At 46.8% G+C, this 22,987-nt stretch overlaps 1 protein-coding gene across 2 annotated transcripts in view; it reads left to right on the forward strand.

The window, feature by feature from the left end:
- The window catches only part of SPEF2 (sperm flagellar and cilia associated 2), a 1,151,963-nt gene that overhangs the window by 788,810 nt on the left and 340,166 nt on the right, over nt 1-22,987 (forward strand). For both annotated transcript variants that reach the window (XM_078674939.1, XM_078674940.1), the window contains exon 25: nt 10,274-10,430. In XM_078674939.1, the coding sequence (XP_078531065.1) occupies nt 10,274-10,430 (157 nt within the window). The remainder of the gene's footprint in view (nt 1-10,273; nt 10,431-22,987) is intronic.

A 22,987-nucleotide genomic window follows, 5' to 3' on the forward strand; every position in this document is an offset into this window, starting at 1 on the left:
GGGCAGGTTCTACACCCCCACCTCCAGACCTTACACCTTCATGCCTGGAGATTGAGCGGGGCAACCTGATTTCTTTTTCTCTCCCTCACGATGTGGTGGATGTCATCTTGTCGGCCAGGCGTGACTCCACTAAGTGCATCTATTCTTATAGGTGGTCTAAATTTGTTGCTTGGTGCAGGGAGAAATCTATAGACCCTTTGAGGTCCCATTTATCTGATGTGCTCCAGTTTGCCCTTTCTCTGGCTCAGCAGGGGCTTGCTGTTGCCACGGTGAAGGGTTATCTTTCTGCGCTGTCGGCTTTTATCTGTTTGCCTGACCAGCCTTCTCTTTTTAAGTCTCCCATTGTTTTAAGGTTTTTGAAGGGCCTCACTAATAGGTTCCCTCCTACACCTTTTATTGTGCCTCAGTGGGATTTGAATCTAGTTTTGACATTTTTATTGGGTGCTCCTTTTGAGCCTCTTCACAGATGTCACATGAGGCTTCTGACTTTCAAAACGGTTTTTCTCGTTGCAATCACCTCGGCAAGGAGGGTAAGTGAGCTTCAAGCTCTTAGTTCCAAGCCCCCATTCCTGACCATTCATGCTGGACGAATGGTTCTTAGGACCAGGGCTGCTTTTCTGCCAAAGGTGGTGACTCCTTTCCACCTTGGTCAATCCATTACCCTTCCTACTTTTTATCCTCCCCCTCACCCTTCCAAGGAGGAGGAGAGATTACACCGTCTTGACCCCAAGAGGGCGGTGTCTTTTTACTTGGACAGGACTAAAGACTGTCGAGTGGACGACCAGCTCTTCGTTGGCTTTGCTGGCTGCAAGAAAGGAAGAGCGGTCCATAAGAGGACTTTGTCGAGATGGATCGTCCTCTGCATTAAGATCTGCTACTCTTTGGCCGGTAAGGACCTACCAGAGGGTATAAGGGCTCATTCAACTAGAGCTAAGTCTTCGACCTCAGCATTGGCTAGAGGTGTGCCTGTTGAGGATATTTGTAGAGCGGCAACTTGGTCTTCCCTCCACACTTTCGCGAAGCATTACTGCTTGGATTCCGAAGTGAGGAGGGAGGGTCACTTTGCGCGCTCTGTCCTTCAGGATTTCCTGGTTTAGAAGAGTGGACACCCTCCTCCGGGAGTGGGGACTGCTGTGGGACTCTATTCACAAGGTGAGGAATCCACACGGCAGATGTATCTATCAGAAGAACAAGTTACTTACCTTCTGTAACGCTTTTTGTGGTAGATACTATATCTGCCTGTGGATTCCTCACTGACCCACCCGCCTCCCCGTTGTCCACTCTTCTATGCCAGTGGTTTATATAATGTATTATTTTATGGTCAAGGATTTGTCTATTTCAAATGTTTTATTGCATTTGCTTCACACTGTGTGTGTTACCTTGATTTCTATACTGCGTATACTGTGTATATGTCTACTGTCATCGGTCCGTCCGTGTGCCTCGAAGGCACGGAAAAAAGGGCGGAACTGATGTCATCACACCGGCGTGGGCCTATTATAGGCATCGGTGACGTCAGCGGAGTCGCGTGCGATGCCGTGCCTCTGTGACGTCCGGATCCACGTCGGCGCGAAGCTACAAAAGAATTTCTGAATGTTGCTGATGCAAGGGGATATTCACAAGGTGAGGAATCCACAGGCAGATATAGTATCTACCAGAAAAAGCGTTACCGAAGGTAAGTAACTTGTTCTTTACACTCATAAACTTTTTAAAAACACCTAGTCACTGGATGATGTCATCAGTGATGTAATTTGAGATGTCATCAGTGTTGTCATCAGTGATGTCACTGACCATGCATCAGTGATATAATGTGTGAGATCATGAGCAGTGTATTGCGGCAGCATGAGCTATTGTGAGCTCATCTCACTAGAACTGCTGAATTTCACTGGTTTTGTTTGTTTCAGTAAATTTATAAGGTTTTTTTAATTCCCTTTCCTAACTCTAACGTCCCTATAACCATTTTTTTCCAGTCCCGGGGCCCAGCATTTCATTTAAAAAAAATAAAAATCTTTTTTTTAAATTAAAGGAAGGGAGGCTGTGTGGCCTCCAGGAGCTGCCCTTTACTTTAATTTTTTTAATGTTTTGTACAACAAGGGTGGTGGGCTGCGTGGCCACCCTCCTGGACAGATTTTCTCCTGTTCTCCTGTTGTACGTTTTTCCTCCTGCTTGTTATTTACTTGCCAGTTTCCCATGACCGGTTTTCCCCACTGCTGCTGCCCCTGCAGCCCCTCCCACCCTGTCACAGCCTCGGATCCCGCTCCCTCCCCTACTTATGGCGACCGCTGCCGGGAGCACGCGTGATTCCTAGATCTCCGGTCCAGGCAAGCACTCTCCCCAGCAGCATCGCCTCACCGCCGCAGCCTTGAGTCCTCTGGCTGCACAGGGTTCACGCCTGCAGCCTGCCAGTCACGTAATTTAGTTTCACTCATAAATTGCATTTTACTGTGCCTGCTTGCTTCCTGATTATTTCTCCTGTTATCTTGTTCTCCTGTTGTGCGTTATTCCTCTCGCTTGTTATTTACTTGCCAGTTTCCCACGACTGGTTTTCCCGCAACTGCTGCCCCTGTGGCCCCTCCCACCGTGTCACAGCCTCGGACCCTGCCACCCTCCCCTACTTGTGGCAACTGCTGCGTGGTCGCTGTGCTTTTGCACCAAAGGGTGCACCTAAGGCAAGTCCGTGTGCACTTGTCTGTGATCCGACCGCGACCAACGCAAGGAACCCTGGTTCTCCAAGACCACACCGATACGACTCACCCACCCTCAAAGCACTCGACCCCGGAAGACATGTCGACTGCGCAAGATCCTCACCAAACACCACCCACAGACAGTCCTTGTGCAGACCCTGCCACAAATCCTTCACCATTGACAAAATTCCCACAACCGCCGAAGGCCTGTGTGCTGCACGCTCTGCAGCTACCCTGACTTGCATCCTCCTCAACGTGCGCACCCTGCATCGACATGCAGTAGAAATCTGGGACTGGATCGACACGCTCTCGCCCGACGTCGCATTCTTCACGGAAACCTGGACCAACACCACCTCCGGCCCAGACATCGCCACTACCATCCCCGAGGACTACAAGATCCAGAGAAAGGACTGCCCCCACCCCCCGGGAGGACGACTCGCAATCGCACACAGGAACACCCTCCAACTCTCCACATCCAGCACGAGTGACCCCCCACTCCAACACAGAACAACTCCATTTCCAGATCCGTACCAGCTCCAGGACTACACTATGCGGCACCCTCATCTACTGACCACCTGGACCCCGCACACAGGCCGCAACTGCCATCACAGAGCTCGTAGAAACCCACGTCATCACCTCCATGGACTACGTGCTACTCGGAGACCTGAACTTCCACCTCGACAACGACAAAGACCCTGACTCCACCACTCTCCTCGACATCCTTGCCAACTTTGGACTGAAGCAGCTGGTCAACATGCTCACCCACAGAGTCGGACTCGACCCCATCTTCGCGGTAGGGACAAACATCCGATTCAGCAACACCACTGAGCCCCTCTGGACAGACCACCACTGCGTTCACTTCACCTTCAGCACCACCCCCGCACCGAAGCTGCTCCCCACACCCACCACGATGGAACTAGAGCAAGGTCACAAAGGAGCACCTCAACACCACACTCCTCCAAAACCCCCTGGCGCCACCACCGACACCAACGCCGTAGCCATAGGTCTTCACCTCTGGATCTCCTGCTGCGCCAACAAGCTCGCTCCCCTCCGCCACCCCACCAAACAACGCCCTCTGAAGGCTGCCTGGATCACCACAGAACTACAAGAACCCAGACACGCCTGCAGACGCTTAGAGAAAGCCTGGCAAACCAGAAAACCACAGAATCCCAGGACAACCACAGGAGCGCCCTGATAGAATACCACCAGCGCATAATGGACACCAAACGGACCTTCATAAGAGACAAAATTCAGACCAATGCAACCATCGCCAAGGACCTGTTCAACGTCACACAGAAGTTCACTAAGCCTGCCAGCGAAGCCACGGACATCGCACCTTCCCAGAAACCCTGCGGCAGACTCAGCTCCTACTTCCATCTGAAGATCTAGGCCCTCTACGACAACTTCAGCTAACCAGCAACAGACACCAACCTGTCGGCCCACCACCGCGGATAAACTCACCATTATGAAGTGGGATCTTGCCACCGTCGAAAACATCACCACGACCATGAAGAAAACCCAACAGACATCTGCTCACCACACATATTCCACAAGGCCTCCGCCGCCATCGCACCCAAACTAGGACAGACCATCAACGCCTCCTTCAGATCCGGAATTTGCCCTGACGACTGCAAGCGGGCGGAAGTTAAATCCCCCTCAAACAACCAACTGCCGACCCTACGGACCTGAAGAACTACCGGCCCATCTCTCTCCTCCCCTTTGCGGCTAAAGTCCCTCAGAGACTCATAAACACCCACCTGACCTACTTCATTGAAGAGAACTCCATCCTAAATGCTTCCCAGTCTGGATTCCGCAGCACCCACAGCACCGAGACCGCCCTCCTCGCCGCCACCGACGACATCCGCACTCTACTCGACCAGGGACACACCGCAGCCATCATCCTCCTAGACCTCTCCGCAGCCTTCAACACTGTCTCACATCACACTCTCATAGCCAGACTGCACGACGCGGGGTAAAATGTTAAAACTATCTCCCTGGTAGACTTCTAAGAAGCTCTCAGGTGTCAGCTCTTTTTCCTCAAACGACTACTCTCTCTTGATCTTGCTTTTATCACACATCTTCCTATTCATAATAATTTTACCATCCACTGTATTTTCTCAAAATGATATCATTTCCAGCGACAATGTATTTGTTCCTTATTTACTCCCTGCTAGGCCACCCATAAAGGCCCCTTGCTTTTACACAAGCCTCTTATTCCTCTAATGTTTTCCCTAAACTGCTGCTAAACCTTGAACTGCAAATATGTGCACATTATTGTCATATCAAGGCCCTTGATAAGTTAATTGATGGATTACAAGGCAGTTTTGCATTCATGCCATGCTGTTTACATTGATGGTAATCAATCGGTGCAAATATTATTTGTGGTGTTACGCTGGTCCTTTTAATCAAAATGCCTTGCAAGCCTAAGAGTTCAGACAAAGTTCAGAACTTTCTTTAAAAAAAAGGCATGGGGTCATTATTGTCAGCAAAATATTTTAAGAATTTAGAACAATATTCTCCTAGTCCGATAAAAGATTGAACTTTGTTCTTATCAATTGGAGCTGGGGCAATCTTCACTGCTTCAATTAAGTTGTACATAGTTGTAATCCCATATTTAGACAACATGTGTCCTAGATAAGTGAAACCCCCCCATCCTCGCCACAATTTGGCATTCACTTCTTTTGATGACACTTCCTTATATTTCTGTGACATAACTCTCAGATATGAAGCATGACTCTGCTTTGATTTCCAATATACTAAGATGCCATGTTGGAAGCAGAGCTCACTTGGGAATCACTCTATATTATTCTCCATGATATGATTGAACGGATTTACTGCAAAGATGAGCCTGAATTACATCCTGCAGAATCTGTATGTTCCAAATTGGATTGTGTATAAGCGTTCTAGAATCTGGATGGTCATTCACCCGGTGGGAGGCTGATGAGAGTTCAAGGACTTTGAAGCAGCTAGTTTACCCAACCAGGCTGAGCATATTGTAGATGCAAGGAAGAGAACGGTGATCGTACACCATCTAGTCCCTCAGGTCTACCCATACATCGTTTTCGGTGCTGCCTTGGGGTTTTTACAGTAGGCACCAAACACCCAGAACGTTCAGTATTTTCAATTACTCCTTCGTTAAAGAATCTTTAGCCTATCATTTAATTGTTCCTTCATCTAATCTGGTAACATCTTGGGTTTAACTTTAACCCGTTCCGTGCTCCCATCGGCCGATGGGAGCACTCCCTCCCTGGTGCTGCGAACGGCCAACGGCCGTCGCAGCCCTGCCCACCTTTTAGAACGCCCGCAACGTGGCGGAATTCCAGCCGCGGTTAAGGCATTAAACTGATGTTGAAAGTTAGGAAGAAGTCTTAAAGCTATATGTATGACCCTTCCGTTTTGCGTCTCGCAATTTGCGACACGCAAAATGCAATGTACAACACTGTCTCAGGCACTGGTTGTGATTCCCAATGGGGTAGCAAACGACCTTCTTTATTAATATTCATGAGGCAGGTCACAATGTGAGACCCCATTGGGAATGGCCAGCACTCACAGGGTTGGTATCCTGCTGGGGTCAGCATACCACATTGTCCGTGCCTTCTTTTTAAGTAAAGGAGCTTTTTTTTTAAGTGCAGCCCTTTTTCCCCACAGGAAAACGGGATGCATTTAAAAAAGAAAACTGAAACGTTTCTGTTTTATTTTTTGGAGTAAACCATGGCACTGCCTGCTCCTAAAAATATCTTCACTGACAATCACAAAGGGGAAGGGGTCCCCTGGTGACCCCTTCCCGTTTGCGAGCGGCTTACGACCTACTTGAAGTAGGTGGTAAACTACAAGTGTTTCGCGACCGCTATTGCGGTTTCAAAAAAGTCATACATAGAAGTGCGACTCGCTGTTAGGAAGGGACGCCCTTGGCACGGCCCTTCCTAATAGCGAGTTGCAAACCTTATTTTGTGAGTCGGTGATAGGTTACTGACTTGCATAATAGGGTTTGCACATTGCACAGACGTATTTTGCGGTTGTAAACGGGCCGATTTCCCGTTTGCGACTGGAAAATACGGGCGTACATCTGGCCCTTAATGTGTTGGAAAAAACGTCACACAATTTTTTACATACTTCTTACTCACAAAATGTTCTTTCCACAAGTAAGAGTGCATCGTTCATTGGGATCTATTCTAATATGAAGTTCTTTTCGGGGTCTCCAATCCAAAAAAGTTCGACCCTTGTTTGCCAATGTTTACCTTGCCAATTCTACTAGTTCCCTTGGAAGATATTCTTATTCTATGTCCTTCAACGAAATGTCTCTTTTAATACATAACCTTTGCCAGATTTTTCTTTGCAAAGACTGCCATCAGTTCATGTAAATGGACAGTATGTATCAGCAAAATCTCTAACGTTGTGATCATGAAGGATTATCTCCCAACTGTAGACTGGTATTGTTCCTGCTAATCTAAAAAACTATCCTATAGATTCATCAAGCATCCATTTTGTGATTCCTTATTAGCGAAAAATAAGGATTCGCTAATAAGGAATAGCAAAAGGCTATGCATGAAGAACTCGCTAAAAAACTAGCGATTTCTTAAAATCCCTTAATTGCGACCCGCAAATTGCGAGTCGCAATTAAGGAATACCTCCCCATTCATTCCTATGGGCCTAGAGGTCATTAGGAATGAATGGGAAAACCTTCTCAATTTCCGATTCTCAATTAGAGAATCGCAAATTGAGATTGCAATTTCAAGGGTGCCAGGGTGTCAAAAGGACACCCTGTTGCACCCCTGAAATCTGCATATGGGTACATCTTGCACACACACATGCCCTAAGGGCTTGTTTGTGTGTAAAATGGAACTTTGAAAAATGCACTTTAGTGCATTTTTCTAAGTTTTTGCAAATTACCATGAAGTTAAACTTCATGGTAATTTGCTCCCCCTATTAGCGAAATCGCTATTTTTTTTACTTTAATGCATAGCCTTTAGGGAATCTCAATTTGAGATTCCTTAAATGCAATCGCAATTTAAGTAATCGCAATTTTGCGATTTCTTAAATTGCGATTTTTGCATTTGGGATGATGCATCCCAAATGCAAAAATACTGGTCGCAAAGGGGCAGATTCTGAGAATCTGCCCATTTGCGACCAGTTTTTAGCTTGATGCATCTATGCCTTTGTTCTTTACCTGCTTTTCAATCGACTTTACAATATTCGCACTCTAGTTACCCATTTTCTTGCATGCCCTCACCAAGTATCCTGCCTTCCCGCATCCCCTGCAGGGTGAATGATTTGGAAGGCAACTGCTGTTTTTAGCTAATTGCCTCACATTTTCTTTTCAGTAACATTTAAATGCTCCATTGTCACGGTTGTGCTTAGATCATGCATCTCTGTTTTATTTCTTTTCAACAATCTCATCCTTGCTTCTTATGTTACAAATTTGCTGACCCGGTGCCTTAATTGCTCTTACACAATTCTATATGTTCTCCTCTTTCTTATTTATTTATTTATTTATTTATTTAACGTTTTGTATAGCGCGAACAAGACCCTTGGGTATCAGAGCGCTTCACATGACAATAGAATATGGAATTACTGTAGAGAAGTTCTATAGGTGTCCTTCCTCATGCTAGATGAAAGGAAGGTGACAAGAAGTAAAATAGGTAATGTACAATACAAGAGACACAATGAATATACAAAGAACTGAGGTAGGATCGGTAATAAATATATTCTCCTGTATGATAATGTTTTAATGACTTTTTCCTAGTTCCTTGTGTTTATTAGGTCCAGGAATAGTATCATGTCGACCGCTCGTATCAATATAGAGTTGGCGATTTCCTAGTTTCTTCCCGTATGTTGTAGAGTAGTCCTCTCTAATTCGGGCTTAGATGATGACCTGTTATTTTCATAATAATAATAACATATTTCAGGTCATGATTGTAAATTGAAAGATTCTCATGTTAGCAAGGATTGATTGTTACTTGTACAAATTGGTCATGGATTAAAGAGCCGTATTGTGCCCCAAACTCACATGCGTTCCACAAACCCCTTAAAATAACTATGCAGCTTTCAATTTGTTTTTTTTTACCTTAACTCTAATGAGAAATGTATGTCTCACCAAAATGTTGTACTTGTTTTTTTGGGTGTCATTTGAAACACAGCAGGTTGTGCATCAGCTCTATTTCCTTCTGCTCTAACAAACTCCCATAAAATTTGGTAGATTTTTCCTGCCTTCTTTTCTCAAATTGTGGATTCAAATGTGTTGTTTCCTTAAAGGCAAAAAGGTGGAATTAAAAAGGTATAACCAATTGGTTGCAGAATAATTTGGAGTTCCCTCATGCGTTAAAAAATGGATGAGGTTGCTTTTTCATCATGACAGTTGCCATTATGTTGCAATGTTAGAAGTGCACTAACACCTTCTGGTTAGCACAGTAAGTGCAACAGAATATTAAGAAAACAGGAAGTCAGAAACTTCAAAGAGGATTTGACTGTTTGGCAGCTCGTTGATGACAATGCAAAGTTAAAAGTGCAGAATTTGCTGAATATGGTATTGCTAGTGAATTTATAGAGCACAATATATCAGTACACTTCACTAGAATTTCAAAGTGAATAGAATAAAACTGAGCTAATCAATATAGTAGAACACATTTTGCACAGTGTATGCGAATCCTGGTTGAAGAATATTGACACCCTCCAGAAGGTCAAATGTATTTGAATTAAAAAAAATTAGAAGTGCAGAGCACTAGAGCATGGGAGACATGCCCTCAAGCCGACAAAGCAGTTTTCTGAGATGCACTTGGACTACTGAAAAAAAGTAATCGCTCTAAATGTAGAAATCATAATGAGATACGCTTCAATAAGTTGCAAACCTCAGTGCAAAGGCTACCAAGACGCAAAATACTCAGATAAACCTACTGACAAGGTAATAAACTACATAGTGACTTTGAGGCTAATGCTTAGCCCTGCATGACTTGTCCATGTTGCCAATATTTAATCTGTATCAACATGAAGAGAAAACTCACAAGGAATAGGAATTCCTTTCAGGTTTAATCTTCTAAGAATCATCACCAATCATCTTGTTAGCTACCTGTTTGGAACCAGTGACTGGTGATATTGGAAGGTTCAGGTAAAACTAACAGACAAGTGTATTCTGTAAAAAGCATAAGTAGGAAAGGGGAAGATACCAAGGTTAAAAGTAGGAACGGTTTGCGATGAGAGAGGAAAATACCAAGAATAGAAAACTTAAAAATTCAATAGATACAATGTAGGGGATATATGTGTAGGTCATTGCAAAATTGCATGTCACTAGTCCAAAATTGAATCGAATACCTCTGTGTTGAATGTTAACTGGGATATTTATTTTGTTTCCCCTGTTGAGCTTTATAGTATGTTTGCTTATGCCCTTGTCCTAATTTCTAAGTAGGATTCAGCACTGCTCAATCTTACAAATGCACACGCTGCTTTTTGTCAATGTGTATGGGTCCTTCGGTAAAACGACTATGAAGTAGAGGGCATACACTTTTCACAGCTGACACAGTGAAATTAAACTAAACTTGATTCTTGTGAATACAATTCCTATTAATGCTGAGGATACAAATCTACATATGTTTCCTTAGCTGGCTGGTGAAGTACAACTAAAGGATGCAGAGGAAGAAAAGGAGCGCCAACAGATGGAAATAAAAGAAAAAGAACGTCTAAAAGCTTCCAAAGCAGCTTCTCGAGGAAGTGGTAAAAATGCTAAGAAAAAATCTAAATCCCCTAACAAAAAGAAAGGTAAATATGGTTTTATAATGCGCACTGCAATGCATCTAGAACAAAAACTATTTGTACTTGCAAGAAAATGAAGGCTGCGGTATTAATGTAATTATGGTGTACTGGCATTATCTTGTTTTTTTAGTAGTATTTTAAGGGCCAGATGTACTAAGAAACCATTTTGAGATTCCCTAATTGTGAAGCCTTGCGATTCGCAATTAGAAAATGACAAAAAGTCATGTACGAAAGTGTCTTGAACAATTTCTGCAATTCCCAGTGAGTCGCAAATGACCTACCTCATCACTATTAATGAGGTAGGTCGCAATTTGCAACTCATTAGGAATCGCTAAAATCACCGGGATGGTGGCCTGCTGAGGTCAGCAGACAACCATGTCTGTTATTGCTTTTAATTAAAGCAATCTTTTCTATTTTGTAAAGCAGCCCAATTTCCTTAAAGCAAAACGAGATGCTTTACAAAAAGAACAATGAAAAGTTTTCTTTTCATTTATTAAGAGCAGGGAGTGGTCCGTGGGAGCACCTCCTGCTCATACATTCACAAAGGGGACGGGGTCCCGTTGGGACCCCTTCCTTTTGGAAATGGATTACCAGCAAACTTGAAGTTGGTGGTAACTGCAAATGTTTTGCGACTGCAGTCACGGTCGCAAAACATTCCTACATAGCAGTGTGACTTTATTAGGAAGGGATGTCCTTAACACGCCCCTTCGTAATAGCGACTCGCAAACCGTATTTTGCGCGGTCGGTAATAGATTACCGACTCGCAAAATAGGGTAGGTACATGCTAACAGCATTTTACCCATAAAAAACGGACCGGTAAAACACTTCCTACATCTGGCCCTAAACCCAGTGCTATAGTAATGAATAGTTAAAAGTTATAGGTTGGCTTGTTTACTTTGCCTTTGATTCTTTCAGTGCCGTAGCATAACCTTATAGTTCCTTTTCAGCCAAGTTGCAAACATTTTGTGGTAAATCTCTACATCTTTAGTAACTGCCTCTTTAAATTAAAGGGTGCTGCCAGCTTTCAGTAGATCAAGGCTGGGAATAGGCATTGGCATAATAAACATTTTTCCTGGCTTCAGTTTATGGTAGCGAATCACCTTTCAAATCTGTATTTCTCCTGATCTGCCTCCATATCCATTGACATGAAAATAGCTAGTGAAATTCTTCAGCAGTTCACATACTGCTGCATGATACCATTGCCCAGATACCAAGATACCAACAAAAATCCGCATTGCTCAAGTTTTTTAACCTTTTTTTCATAGGTGCCCATTCTGTGTTCCCCCGGTAATTCTGTAAGGGAAATACATAGCTGGAATAAACATTTCTGATCAGACACCATATTGTCGCAGTTTTCTCCCTTAAAGAAAGAAAATCTTTGTCACCATCTCGGTACCCACCTCGGTAACCACAACCCTCCCAGGGCTGTGGCAGTTTAGGGATATGAAGAGGTGGACCTGCTGTTCCTCCTTCTTCGTCTTGAGAGTGTGGCATTACTCTTTCTCCCAGCATCCTCTCGGGTCACTGGCTCCCTGTCATCTCTCTTCCTCCTGGCATCCTCTTATGTCACAGGCTCCTCAGTTTCCGGCATTTGCATCAGCTTATTGAGGTAATAGTCTGCTGACATGCAATTGTAATTGTTTTGTTTACTTCCCTAGTGTACCAAGGATGGTTGGTTACCAAAATAAATCTGGAGGTCCAGGCTTCTGGAGAAAAGAGTTCACAGCTGAAACATGTTTCTTACCAGTATCTTCATGTGAGTTAACCAGGATCACAAGTTAACCACCCCAGAACAGAGAATACTCTGCCAGACCCAGAATTACTGGTTCTTTAACCCAGGTTTTCCCTGACTCTGGGGAGTTTTACCCTCTGTTTACCACCTACACTGAACAGAAATTGTAAGAAACTGGGTTACTGATTGAGAAGGATAAACCCCTACTCAAGCAGGAACCACAGTCCTTGTCAATGTGAAGTCACAAGCAAAACCCTAAATTAACCTCTCGTCATCCCTCAGGTAGCACGGCAAGGAGCAGTCAGGCTTTACTCATAGGGAATGTGCAAAGTAGTTGTGCAACACTTCAAACAGTAACACAGTGAAAATGCACCACAAAGGGAAAGGATTCCACACATGGTTAGAAAAATAGAGTAGTAGTTAAGTAAATAAAGCAAGACCAAAACAACAAAACTCCAGCCAGTGGAACTGGATATCTGCAGGTTTAAAGATTTCAGTGAAATTAGTGCCACAAAGCGCAAACTGTGCAGGACTGGTACAAAGCCACACCTTCACGACAACCACAATGTAGAGTGGACTGGCTACAGGGACCCACTTAGGCATGCTGAACAAGAGTACCATAAATCCTGGTTGCAGAGTGATTCGAGGTCCTCCGCCAAGGATGCTGTGCCAGGCTGAGGTGTGGCATCAGCTCTGAGGTGGTGCTATGTGAGGCCCCTGCGGTGGCGTCGAGGATCGCATCGACTAGCGCTTGCGATGCAAAGCCTGGCACCGAGGAAACATTGCACAATGAGACAATGCATCAGTTTCAAGGAGCTTTGAGGCTGTGATGCTAGAACCTGCTTTGACGTGAAGGCTGCCTTCCACAAGAAATATGTGATGAGAAGGCCTGCGTCAAGATTACTTCCCTTTGGCGGCAGTTCCAGTGTGGGCTGCAAGGTCAATTGGGAATCCTAGTATCACGAGAACCTTGTCAAGATGCGTTATGTTGGTTCTGCTCGGTACTGCGTCCATTAGCACAGGAGATGGATAGGATGGCAGAGCACCTTCAGGCCCTGTTCCAAGGGTCCAGGACTGGTGTGGCATCACTTGACAGGATGGGACTCACCAATTGGCACAGTTGAGGTGGTAGATTCAAGGTTGTTGGAGCCACCTGTCCCTGAGGGTCTAGTCCGGAGGCCAGTCAACTAGCCCTTAGAGTCACTTGGGTTCCTGGGTTCAATAGTTTCAGGTCCAGTCCTTCTCACCCAGGCAAGAGGTCAGCAGGTCATCACAAGAGGGCAGCAGTCCTTCAGACAAGATGTCCATCAGAGAGGCAGTCCTTTCAGCAGCATAGGAGTACCTCTTCCTGGCAGAGTATCCACAGGTCCAGAAGTGTACTGAAGAGTTAGTGTTTGAGGTCCAATATACCCAGTGCTGCCTTTGAAGTGGCAAAAGCTTCTAGAGGTTTCCCTTTGAAGTCCCCAGGCATACTGCCTTCCATGTCCTGGCTCCAGACAAACTAGAGGATATGTGCAGCCCTTTGTGTGGAGGCTGGACACAGCCTATTTCTATGCCCAGCTTTGCCCTCCCATCCTGCCAGTGATAGTCCATCTAGGTACACCTACGCTCTCTATAGTGTGTGGCTGTTGAGGAGGAATACACAAAGCCCATCTGTCAGATACATCTAGTAATGTGACCCACAGGCTACAGGCATTAAATGGCTAAGTTAGGAAAATGCCAACTTTCTAAATTTGACATTTTCAAAATTGTAATTTAAAGTCCGGCTTCACCATGAGAGAGGATTTTTCATTACTATTCCAAAGACACAAAACACAAACTGGTTACTGTTCCCAGTTGGAATTTACAGCTCATCAAATGTAATAAGGTAACTTCAATATTATCGTATGGGAGATGTAGGCCATGTAAAAACCAAATGTACAATTTTTTTCACTACCAATACATGTAAACCCGAAAAGTTAATGCCCTACCTTTGACATATAATGCACCATGCACTCTGGGCTGTCCAGGTCCTACCATAGAAATGGCTTAAATGTATTAGAAATAAAGTTTTAGTCCTGGCAGAAGGTTTATTTCGCCAGGTCAGAATGACATTGTAAAACTGCACACATAGGCTTCAATGGCAGCCCTGAGACATGTTTAAAAGACTACTTAAGTGGGAGGCACAATAGGCGTTACAGGTCCACTAGCAGCATTTATTGAATAGGCCCTGGGTACATGTAGTACCACTTTACTATGGACTTATTAGTAAATTAAATGTGTCATGTTTTCCGGTGTGAGCACACACACTTTAGCACTGGTTAGCAGTGGTAAAGTGCACCGAGTCCTAAGGGAGGCAAAAACAAGGTCAGTAAAAATGGAGGAAGAAGCCAAAAGGATTGGGGGAAGACCACCCTAAGGCTGACAGGCCGGTGTAACAGTGGCCATTTATACAAGATGATCTTTTTTGACAAAAATATAATAAAATTGCCTGAAATAGAAAATTTGTTTTAGGTAAGGAGGGACCTGGGACTGAGAGGCGATTCATATTAGCCCGCCTATAGGATATGTGAGTTGCTTCTCATTCTTGCATAGATCATCTGCTTGAATGATGGAAAGGGTACAGCAAAAGCTATGTAGAATGTTCCTAGCTAAGGGTGCCTCAAACACCATGAATTAGCTGCTTGTTTTTAATGATTTCTGGGATACTTTTGGAAAGTTGGGTATTGGTAGTATGCACCTGCTACCAGTAATAAGTCCACTAACACGGGTATAGGGCCCAGTAAAGGCCTCAATAAATTAGTCCCTCACTCAACCCTTGATAACTGTGACCGAGCATTCAGGCCTAACTTAGGAGACAGGTAGGTAAAGCATTTAAAAACACCAATACATCATATAAGTAAGGCACAACACACAATAGAAATCCCATGCCAATTTATAAACATAGTAAATATTTTAATGAACAAATAGACACCAAAACGGCAAAAATGCAATATAGGGAACCTGAGATATGATTTTTTTTAAATATTAACCATTGCTTAAAAACGCAAAGTGCCACTCTGGGACATCTGGTCATGCTTAACTGGGACAAAGTCAAAGTTTCAGGCCAACCGCAATGGAGCCCTAGTCGGATACACTAAGTGGGAGGCCCCTGTCAAAATTTTACTTTCACACATAAAAACTTTTCTGGAGATTTTTCTCCTGATGGACCTCACTGCTTTTCACTCGTGAGGGTTTGCCGGCTTAATTTTCAGACAGCTCCCTTGCAAATCCTGGAAGTTGGAGCTCCGGAGCTTTTCAGCAGGACTAACCTGAAATCCTGGCTGGGTCGCTGTTGAAGTTGGCCGCTTTGACTCTCGTGGTCGGGTCAAACACCTTATGAAGCTTTTCCCCCAAAAGTTCTCCAAAGTTCTCAAAAACTCTGGAGATGGTTCCTGAAGTCCTCTTTGTAGGTTAAAAATGTCCAAAACACAAATCTAAAGGTCTGTAATCTCCTGAATGGTCTCTCGAAGCTCTAGACCACAATTTCCTCAACGCACCTAGCTAAATCCTTATAAATCCACTTGGCACACTCCAGGAATGGGACTCTGGCTGGAGATGATGCATATGGGCTCTGTTAACTTGTAGCTGCAGGGAGTCCACTTCTTAATCCTTCTCGAAGCAAGGCACAGTCCCCAGAGCTGTAGTACCAAATTGTGCAGCAGGCGCACTCATTCAGAGAGCAGAACCTTGGGTGCAAATTCAGATTCCAGCAGGTCAGTTCTTCTTTTCGTTGTAGTTTTAGTCAGCAGAACTGAGGGGCTATGTACCTCTCACATATTTATTTTCAGCTTCTGCGCATCAAGAGGAGGGCACCCCTGACCAATGTGATGCAGATGCCACCCAGGTGCATGACCACTTCCTCCAAAGTGTGGCATATTCTTGTTCCAGAAAGCACTATTCTTACAAAATCCATGATGGCTGAAATTTCAGCAGAGCAGTAAGAGCTAACTAAACCAGCTCCCAGTGTTGCTCATTTCCATAGCTATCCTCCCAGCATCTACAAATTCCTTCTTTAAACTTGATATGTGGCTGGGGCACAGGGGACGTGGGTAGGTAGGCAGACCTGGCTTTCCTTGCCTGTCCTATCCTCCTTTGAATCCTCATGCTTTACCACCCTTCCCCTGCTCTAGCATTCCTGTGTAGCTCTATCCAGGAGATAGCCTCTCCCCTGGATAGCCACTTGTCACCTAATCGAGGCAGCCTGCCTAATCCGGATAGCACTGACCAATCAGGGAAGACTGCAGGAAGGCTGGATTTTGACTTGCAGACAAGAAAGTCTTATAACTCATGTACAAGTTATGATACATTCACAAAGGCAATCTGTTGGATTCATCAATACCATTCTTCAAAGACTGAATGATATTTAATTCTCTTCCTAGCAATAATTATGCGTGCGTAAAATATTACTATGACAACACATGAGTTAAGTGTCTGAAAAGGGGAAAACGTAAAATGGTCAGATTTCCATCACTAGGGGTTATAAAACAAGTTTTATAAGACCCTCATTATAGTTACATGGTCCCCCGCTTCTGGGACATCTAGAGGAGACCCGGGGGGGGGGGGGTACCTAATATGTAAAAATAATGTAGATTATCATTTCAAAAGTGCCCATAACGCCAAAGTCGAGTTTGCATCGAATTTACTTTTAAAAGCAGAGTTGCAGAGCAAGGCTTCTCTGAAAATTACATCAGGCACTCAGCAGTGCACACATGCAAGTGCAAACAAAGCTCCATGCCTCTAAACACCCATGCCGTATTATATTCTGAACTGGGGCGGTGTGGTGAGCAAAAATATGATGGATTTAGGCCCAGATCTCTGTACTGGGGTGAATGTATGACATTGTTCTGCATTCTGTCCATCAACTGTTGTTTTTGTATTATATTCTAGGGCACAGCTTTCCAAAGTTTTCATGTTGGTAACACACTTTTTGGAGATGCATCATTTTGGGACACAGTAAGGCAGTGTAGCGAGCGATCCCGCACCACTTAAGGGGGCGTTCCCCCCGGAAGAAAATGTTGAAATAAATATGGGCAAATTGTGCATTTTAAAGCAAATTTGAGACCATGTGGTTAAACACAGTCCCCTGCAGCGGATGCCTTCGTCCACTGAGCCACCAGACCCCACATACTCACATCTTTCTCTCTCTCTCTCTCTCTCTCTCTCTCTCTCTCTCTCTCTCTCTCTCTCTCTCTCTCTCTCTCTCTCTCTCTCTCTCTCTCTCTCTCTCCCTCTCTCTATCTCTCCCTCCCTCTCAATGTCTCCCTCTGTCTCACTCACTCTGTCTGTCTCTCTCTCTCTTTAACTGTCTCCCTCTCTCTGTCTCCCTCCCTCTCCTTCCCTCTTTCTCCCTCTCTCTCCCTCCCTCTCTCTTCCTCTGTCTGTCTTCCTCTCTCTGTCTCCCTCATCTGTCTTGCTCTGTCTCCCTCTGTCTCCCTCTGTCTGTCTCCCTCTCTCTGTCTCCCTCTGTTTCTGTCCCTCTGTCTCCCTCCCTCTGTCTCCGTCCCTCTGTCTCCGTCCCTCTGTCTCCCTCCCTCCCTCTGTCTCCCTCTCGCTCTCCCTATGTCTCCCTCTGTCTGTCTCCCTCTGTCTTGTCTCCCTCTGTCTTGTCTCCCTCTGTCTGTCTCCCTCTGTCTCACTTCCTCTGTCTCTCTCTCCCTCTGTCTCCCTCCCTCTCTGGCTCCCTCCCTCTGTCTCCCTCCCTCTGTCTCCCTCCCTCTGTCTCCCTCCCTCTGTCTCTGTCCCTCTGTCTCCCTCCCTCTGTCTCCCTCCCTCTCTGGCTCCCTCCCTCTGTCCCTCTCCCTCTATCTCCCTCCCTCTGTCTCCCTCCCTCTGTCTCCCTCCCTCTGTCTCCCTCCCTCTGTCTCCCTCCCTCTGTCTCCCTCTCTCTGTCTCCCTCTCTCTCTGTCTCCCTCTCTCTCTGTCTCCCTCCCTCTGTCTCCCTCCCTCTGTCTCCCTCCCTCTGTCTCCCTCCCTCTGTCTCCCTCCCTCTTTCCCTCTTTCCCTCTCTGTCTCCCTCTCTCCCTCTCTGTCTCCCCCTCTCTCTCTGTCTCCCTCTCTTTCTGTCTCCCTCTGTCTCCCTCCCTCTGTCTCCCTCTGTCTGTCTGTCTCTGTCTGGCACCCTCTGTCACCTCACCCCAGCTTCCTGGGCACACACACAGCCGCACCCGAGTACTTCACAGGTCATTAAAAGACCCTTTACTGGGAGACGTTATGCAATAGATGAGGCATAGTGAGAACAAAGCTTTTAAAGGAATGCCTCTTAATTAGCAGCAGCTATGTGCTAAGTACCCATTAATATCGGTGTCATCCCGCGACACACCCACCATTTGCAGGCGACACAGTACTGTGTCGGGACACACAGTTTGGAAAGCTCTGTTCTATGGTCTTCTAGGAGGTTTCAATTTCCCTGCCCTATTATCTTCTAGGGGCTTAAAGAGTAGGCCATGCCAATTGTAGGGATTCACTTTTAAAGACAGTCTGCAAAGCAAGGCTGCATTTAAAATGACAGACAGCCACTCAGCAGTGCACCCTTGCAAAGTGCATGAAATCTGCGGGGCTGCTAAACCTCCATGCCCTATTATCTACTAGGGGGTTATAGTGAGAATAATCCCCTTTACCCTATTACCTAATAGGGTCTTGTAGAGTCTGTGAGGCTAATAGTAAGTGAACACTAATACATAGTGTACCCTATACATGTGTTGTGTTTTAAACAAAGCACTGGCCTGGGCCTGTCAGCATAGCCCAGGGCACAGTCAGAGTTAGTATCAACCACCAGAATCATTCAGCAAACAATAGGGGTGAACATGGCAAATGGATTACTTGCTCACAGATACCATATTCTGGTAGGTTTACACTGTCTACCTTGTTTGGTATGGAACGATTGTCTGTCATTTGCAATAAATCCAGGAAAACATACCTTGTTGCTGGTGGCTAGTTCTAAGTTTTCAGCCCTTCAAGAAATATGCCACAACCGAGATCATTTGTTTTTCCTATAGCTGCTTCAAATATAATTGGTGAAAGGCTGGAGTGAACTAGTGAAGATATAAACCTGCAAATTCAAGGTGTATGCAGATGTCAGCAGCTGGTGATTAATCCACTAACCTCACTTGCCAGCTGACTGACCCTTTAAAATAGCATACTTGTGGGGCGGATGCGAAGAGCTTCAGTGGGTTTGTTTTGCCACAAAATGAAGATTGCCGGAGGGCGCTAGAGGGTGCACGAGCTAATGGCCGCACTTTAGTGAGGCTCTGGCTGCCTGGACGCAATTATCCTGCTTTTATCCTTTTCCCCTGCGGATGACTGCCTGAAGATCTCAGCGAGTGTACATTACTATGTCCCGCTGCCCCTGACCGAGTTTGGAGGCGATCTGTCGATTGGTGCCGGACTTCGTGGAGCGGGAAGTCTGACCGGCTCGCACTGCTGCTGAGGAGAGGCGCACCGGCCTGAGAGCGCGTCTACGACAGGCCGGGGCTCACCACGAGGAAGCCGGGCCTCGGACGCGGAGCGGCCCGCCTGGGAGGCGCGGCACCTGCCGGGACTCGTCGGACCTGGGGCAGCGGTGAGTCTTCCCACCTTACTGGCCACTGCGTGGCACAGGGTCGCTGAGCGGCGCACCGGAGACTGGCTAGCACCGTGTGTGGTGACGTGTCCTGCCGCCTGCACCGAGAGGTGGCGGAGCGGAGAACCGGTAGCAGTGAGCGGATGGCCGATAGTGACGGCTCGCCCACTGCGGGATTACCGCTGCTAGTGACAGTGTGAAGGGGGCCTCAGGAGTCTGCTTTGGGACGCTGCTTGGGATCGAACCCACACAGGATACTACTTGCCAGGGGCGCGCTACCTCTTTCCTCTTTGGGCCTTAACGACACGGACTGTGAGCACCCCTGTAGAGCGGGAAGACCTACAGGAGCGCATTTAGAGGAGGTTCCGGCCCACCGCGCCTACTTACAACACGCGGCGTGCGTGGAAGCATTGAAATTCCCTGCCCGGCGACAGTGGGCGACACGGTGGTAGGGTGCTGATTGTAGCGGGTCGCCCACAGTGCGGCCTTGGGAGGGTTGCTCTAACGCCGTGTGAACCCAGGCCGATCACCCTTGGCTAACTACTAACGGCTATAAGCACAGCGGAGCTGAGTGAGACCTCTGCCCCCCGTGAGTGATTGAAGGTAACGGCGGTTACTGGGGCTGAAGACACAATATACCACTGTGCGTAATCGCAGGCTGCTGGCCCGCTCCACGTGCTGAAGGTGCCGCCACTTGAGCGAACACTGCACTGACAGTGCAGATGCAAAGGGGGTCGTCGACGAGCAGTGAGGATCGTTCCAATCGTATCTCACCGAGCACTTCAAGCCCCTACAAGCGACGCACAATGGGGAAGAATGACATTAAGCAGCCTAAACTCTCTTTTGAGCCTGCGGCCACTAGGAAACAATTGCGGGACGCGGCGAGTGCTGGTGAGGCCCGTGGGCCTTCGGGTGCTGGGCCCCTCTCCACGTCTGGGACCCCTGAGATGCAACTGATGATGGAGGAGATGAGACAGGGCTTCGCTACGATCGTGGACAAGGTGGATCGGCTGTCTTCGAGAATGGATGGGGTTGCGCAGAAACTGGAGGTCCATGAGAAGCGCCTGACGGAGACGGAGCGACGCATATCGGCTGCTGAGGACACATCGGCATCCCACGATACCCGCTTGTCCAGAATGGACAACATCCTGCGGGTGAAAGCGGCGAAGAATGAGGAGTTGGAGGCGAGGAGTAGACGCAATAACATCCGCGTCATAGGTGTGCCGGAATCCACCAACACTGGACGTATGGAAGACTATGTTGAAAAAATCCTTATGACTGCAGTGGGCAAAGACGTCTTCTCCACCCAATTCATTGTCGAGAGGGCACACCGTTCCCTAGGACCACGGCCTGAGCCGGGGAGACCACCGCGGCCTATCATCGTCCGTTTGCTCAATTACCGCGACCGCGACGCGGCATTGCGGGCGGCCCGGTTGAACCGAAACCTGACATGTGATGGTGTGACCTTCTCGGTATATCCGGACTTCACTCCTATGGTGCAGGAGCAGCGGAAGAAGTTCCTGGACGTGAAGAAAAAGCTTAGGGATATGCAGGTGGACTATGCGCTCCTGTACCCGGCACGACTCAGAGTGACCCATCAGGCCAAACAATATTTCTTCACCAACCCGCAGCAGGTAGAGGACTATATCAAAAAACTCCGCGCTACTAGAGGGGGCCGGCGAACCGAGGGAGCTGATCGGGTGGATGAAGCTCCTCTGGAGAATGCTGACGACTGATAAAGCCTTCCTGATATAGACTATGAACCCTCCAGTCGTGGGTCTGCTGCTTGTTTCGTCACCTTGGCCCTTGCCAAGCCTTGGATGGCCTACCTTGCTATGGACTCAGGTTGCGGATTCATGGCTATGTGAACTTGTTGCTACTGGGCTGGTGATTCCCAAACTGTGGTCAGTTAACACGGTTACCGTTGAAGAGAGCGATCTGCTGGCTAACTTGTTGGAGGTGTGAGCTGCGGCTGCTGAGTGGACATCCTCACTTGACTGTGCTGGAGCTTTCTCCACCTGGGGAGGCGGCCATGAGAGATGTTGGCATGAAGTTCGGGCTCTAGACTGCAGGGGTACTATGTACCAGGCACTGCCCCCCCCATCTCTGACTGTTCCCGCATGGCATGTGTGGGGCAAGAGGAGATTATCGGGGTGGATTGGTGCGCCCCTCTGACGCCCCTAGAAGGGGATTCCCCAAACAGTTCTTTGATGGTTGTTGAGTATGGGGATTGGGGTGGGGGGAGGGATTGTGGTACTGGCAAGTTTGGGTTGCTTCAGTGGGAGGAGGGGGGTGAGGGAGCAAAGGAGTTGAGTTGCTGCATGTGGGGGGAGGGGAGAAGTATGACTGTTGGGGGTTGGAATGTTGTGGCTATGGTCAGTGTTTTGGAAGATATACTTGATAAGTGTACAGTTGATGCAACTAGTGCGGCTGACAGAGTTACAGAATGGGAGATACGTATGTTTCTAATTGTGCATAGATCTGCAATTGGTACGAGGCATGTTAGGGCTGACGGCTTGGCTATAATTCTCTATTTGGAATGCGATTGGGGTCATGGGGGATGAAGCATTGACTAACATCTCAATTTTGTCCTGGAATGTGCGAGGGCTTAATGATCCCAGGAAATGCAGAAATGTACTTACGTATTTAGATAGACATCATGTGCTGATAGCGTTGTTACAGGAAACTCACTTAGACCCGCGAAGGGACCCTAAATTTGCAAATAGATGGGCACTTGTGAGAGAGTTCTCTTCTTATTCCACTTATTCCAGGGGTACGGTCATTCTGATCAACAGGGCACTACCATTCCAAAAGCTGGGAGCGAGGGTGGACACTGAGGGGAGATATGTGATTCTATGGGGTAGACTGGGCACGGACGTGGTCGTGATTGTGAATTGTTATGCGCCCAATGTCGACACACCTGGTTTCTTCCTGACACTGTGGGGTCATGTATTGGAGGTCGAAGCCACACATGTTATCTGGGGGGGGAGACTTCAATCTGTCGCTGATGCCGACTGCGGATAGGTCGGATGGGAGTGGCCAATACAACACAAAAGCGAGAGATGCTCTGCAGGGTATACTGTCTGAAGCGGGGCTCGTAGATAGCTGGAGGTTCACGCACCCAGTGTCTAGAGAGGGTACACATTTCACGACTTATGCACGCACATGGGCAAGACTTGACTACTGCTTTCTTTCACGGGGCCTTGCTGCTGGTGTCATTAGAGTGAAACATTTACCTCGCACCTACTCTGA

The sequence above is a fragment of the Lissotriton helveticus genome, chromosome 2_1 (genome assembly GCF_964261635.1).
Source record: "Lissotriton helveticus chromosome 2_1, aLisHel1.1, whole genome shotgun sequence".
Classification (NCBI taxonomy): domain Eukaryota; kingdom Metazoa; phylum Chordata; class Amphibia; order Caudata; family Salamandridae; genus Lissotriton; species Lissotriton helveticus.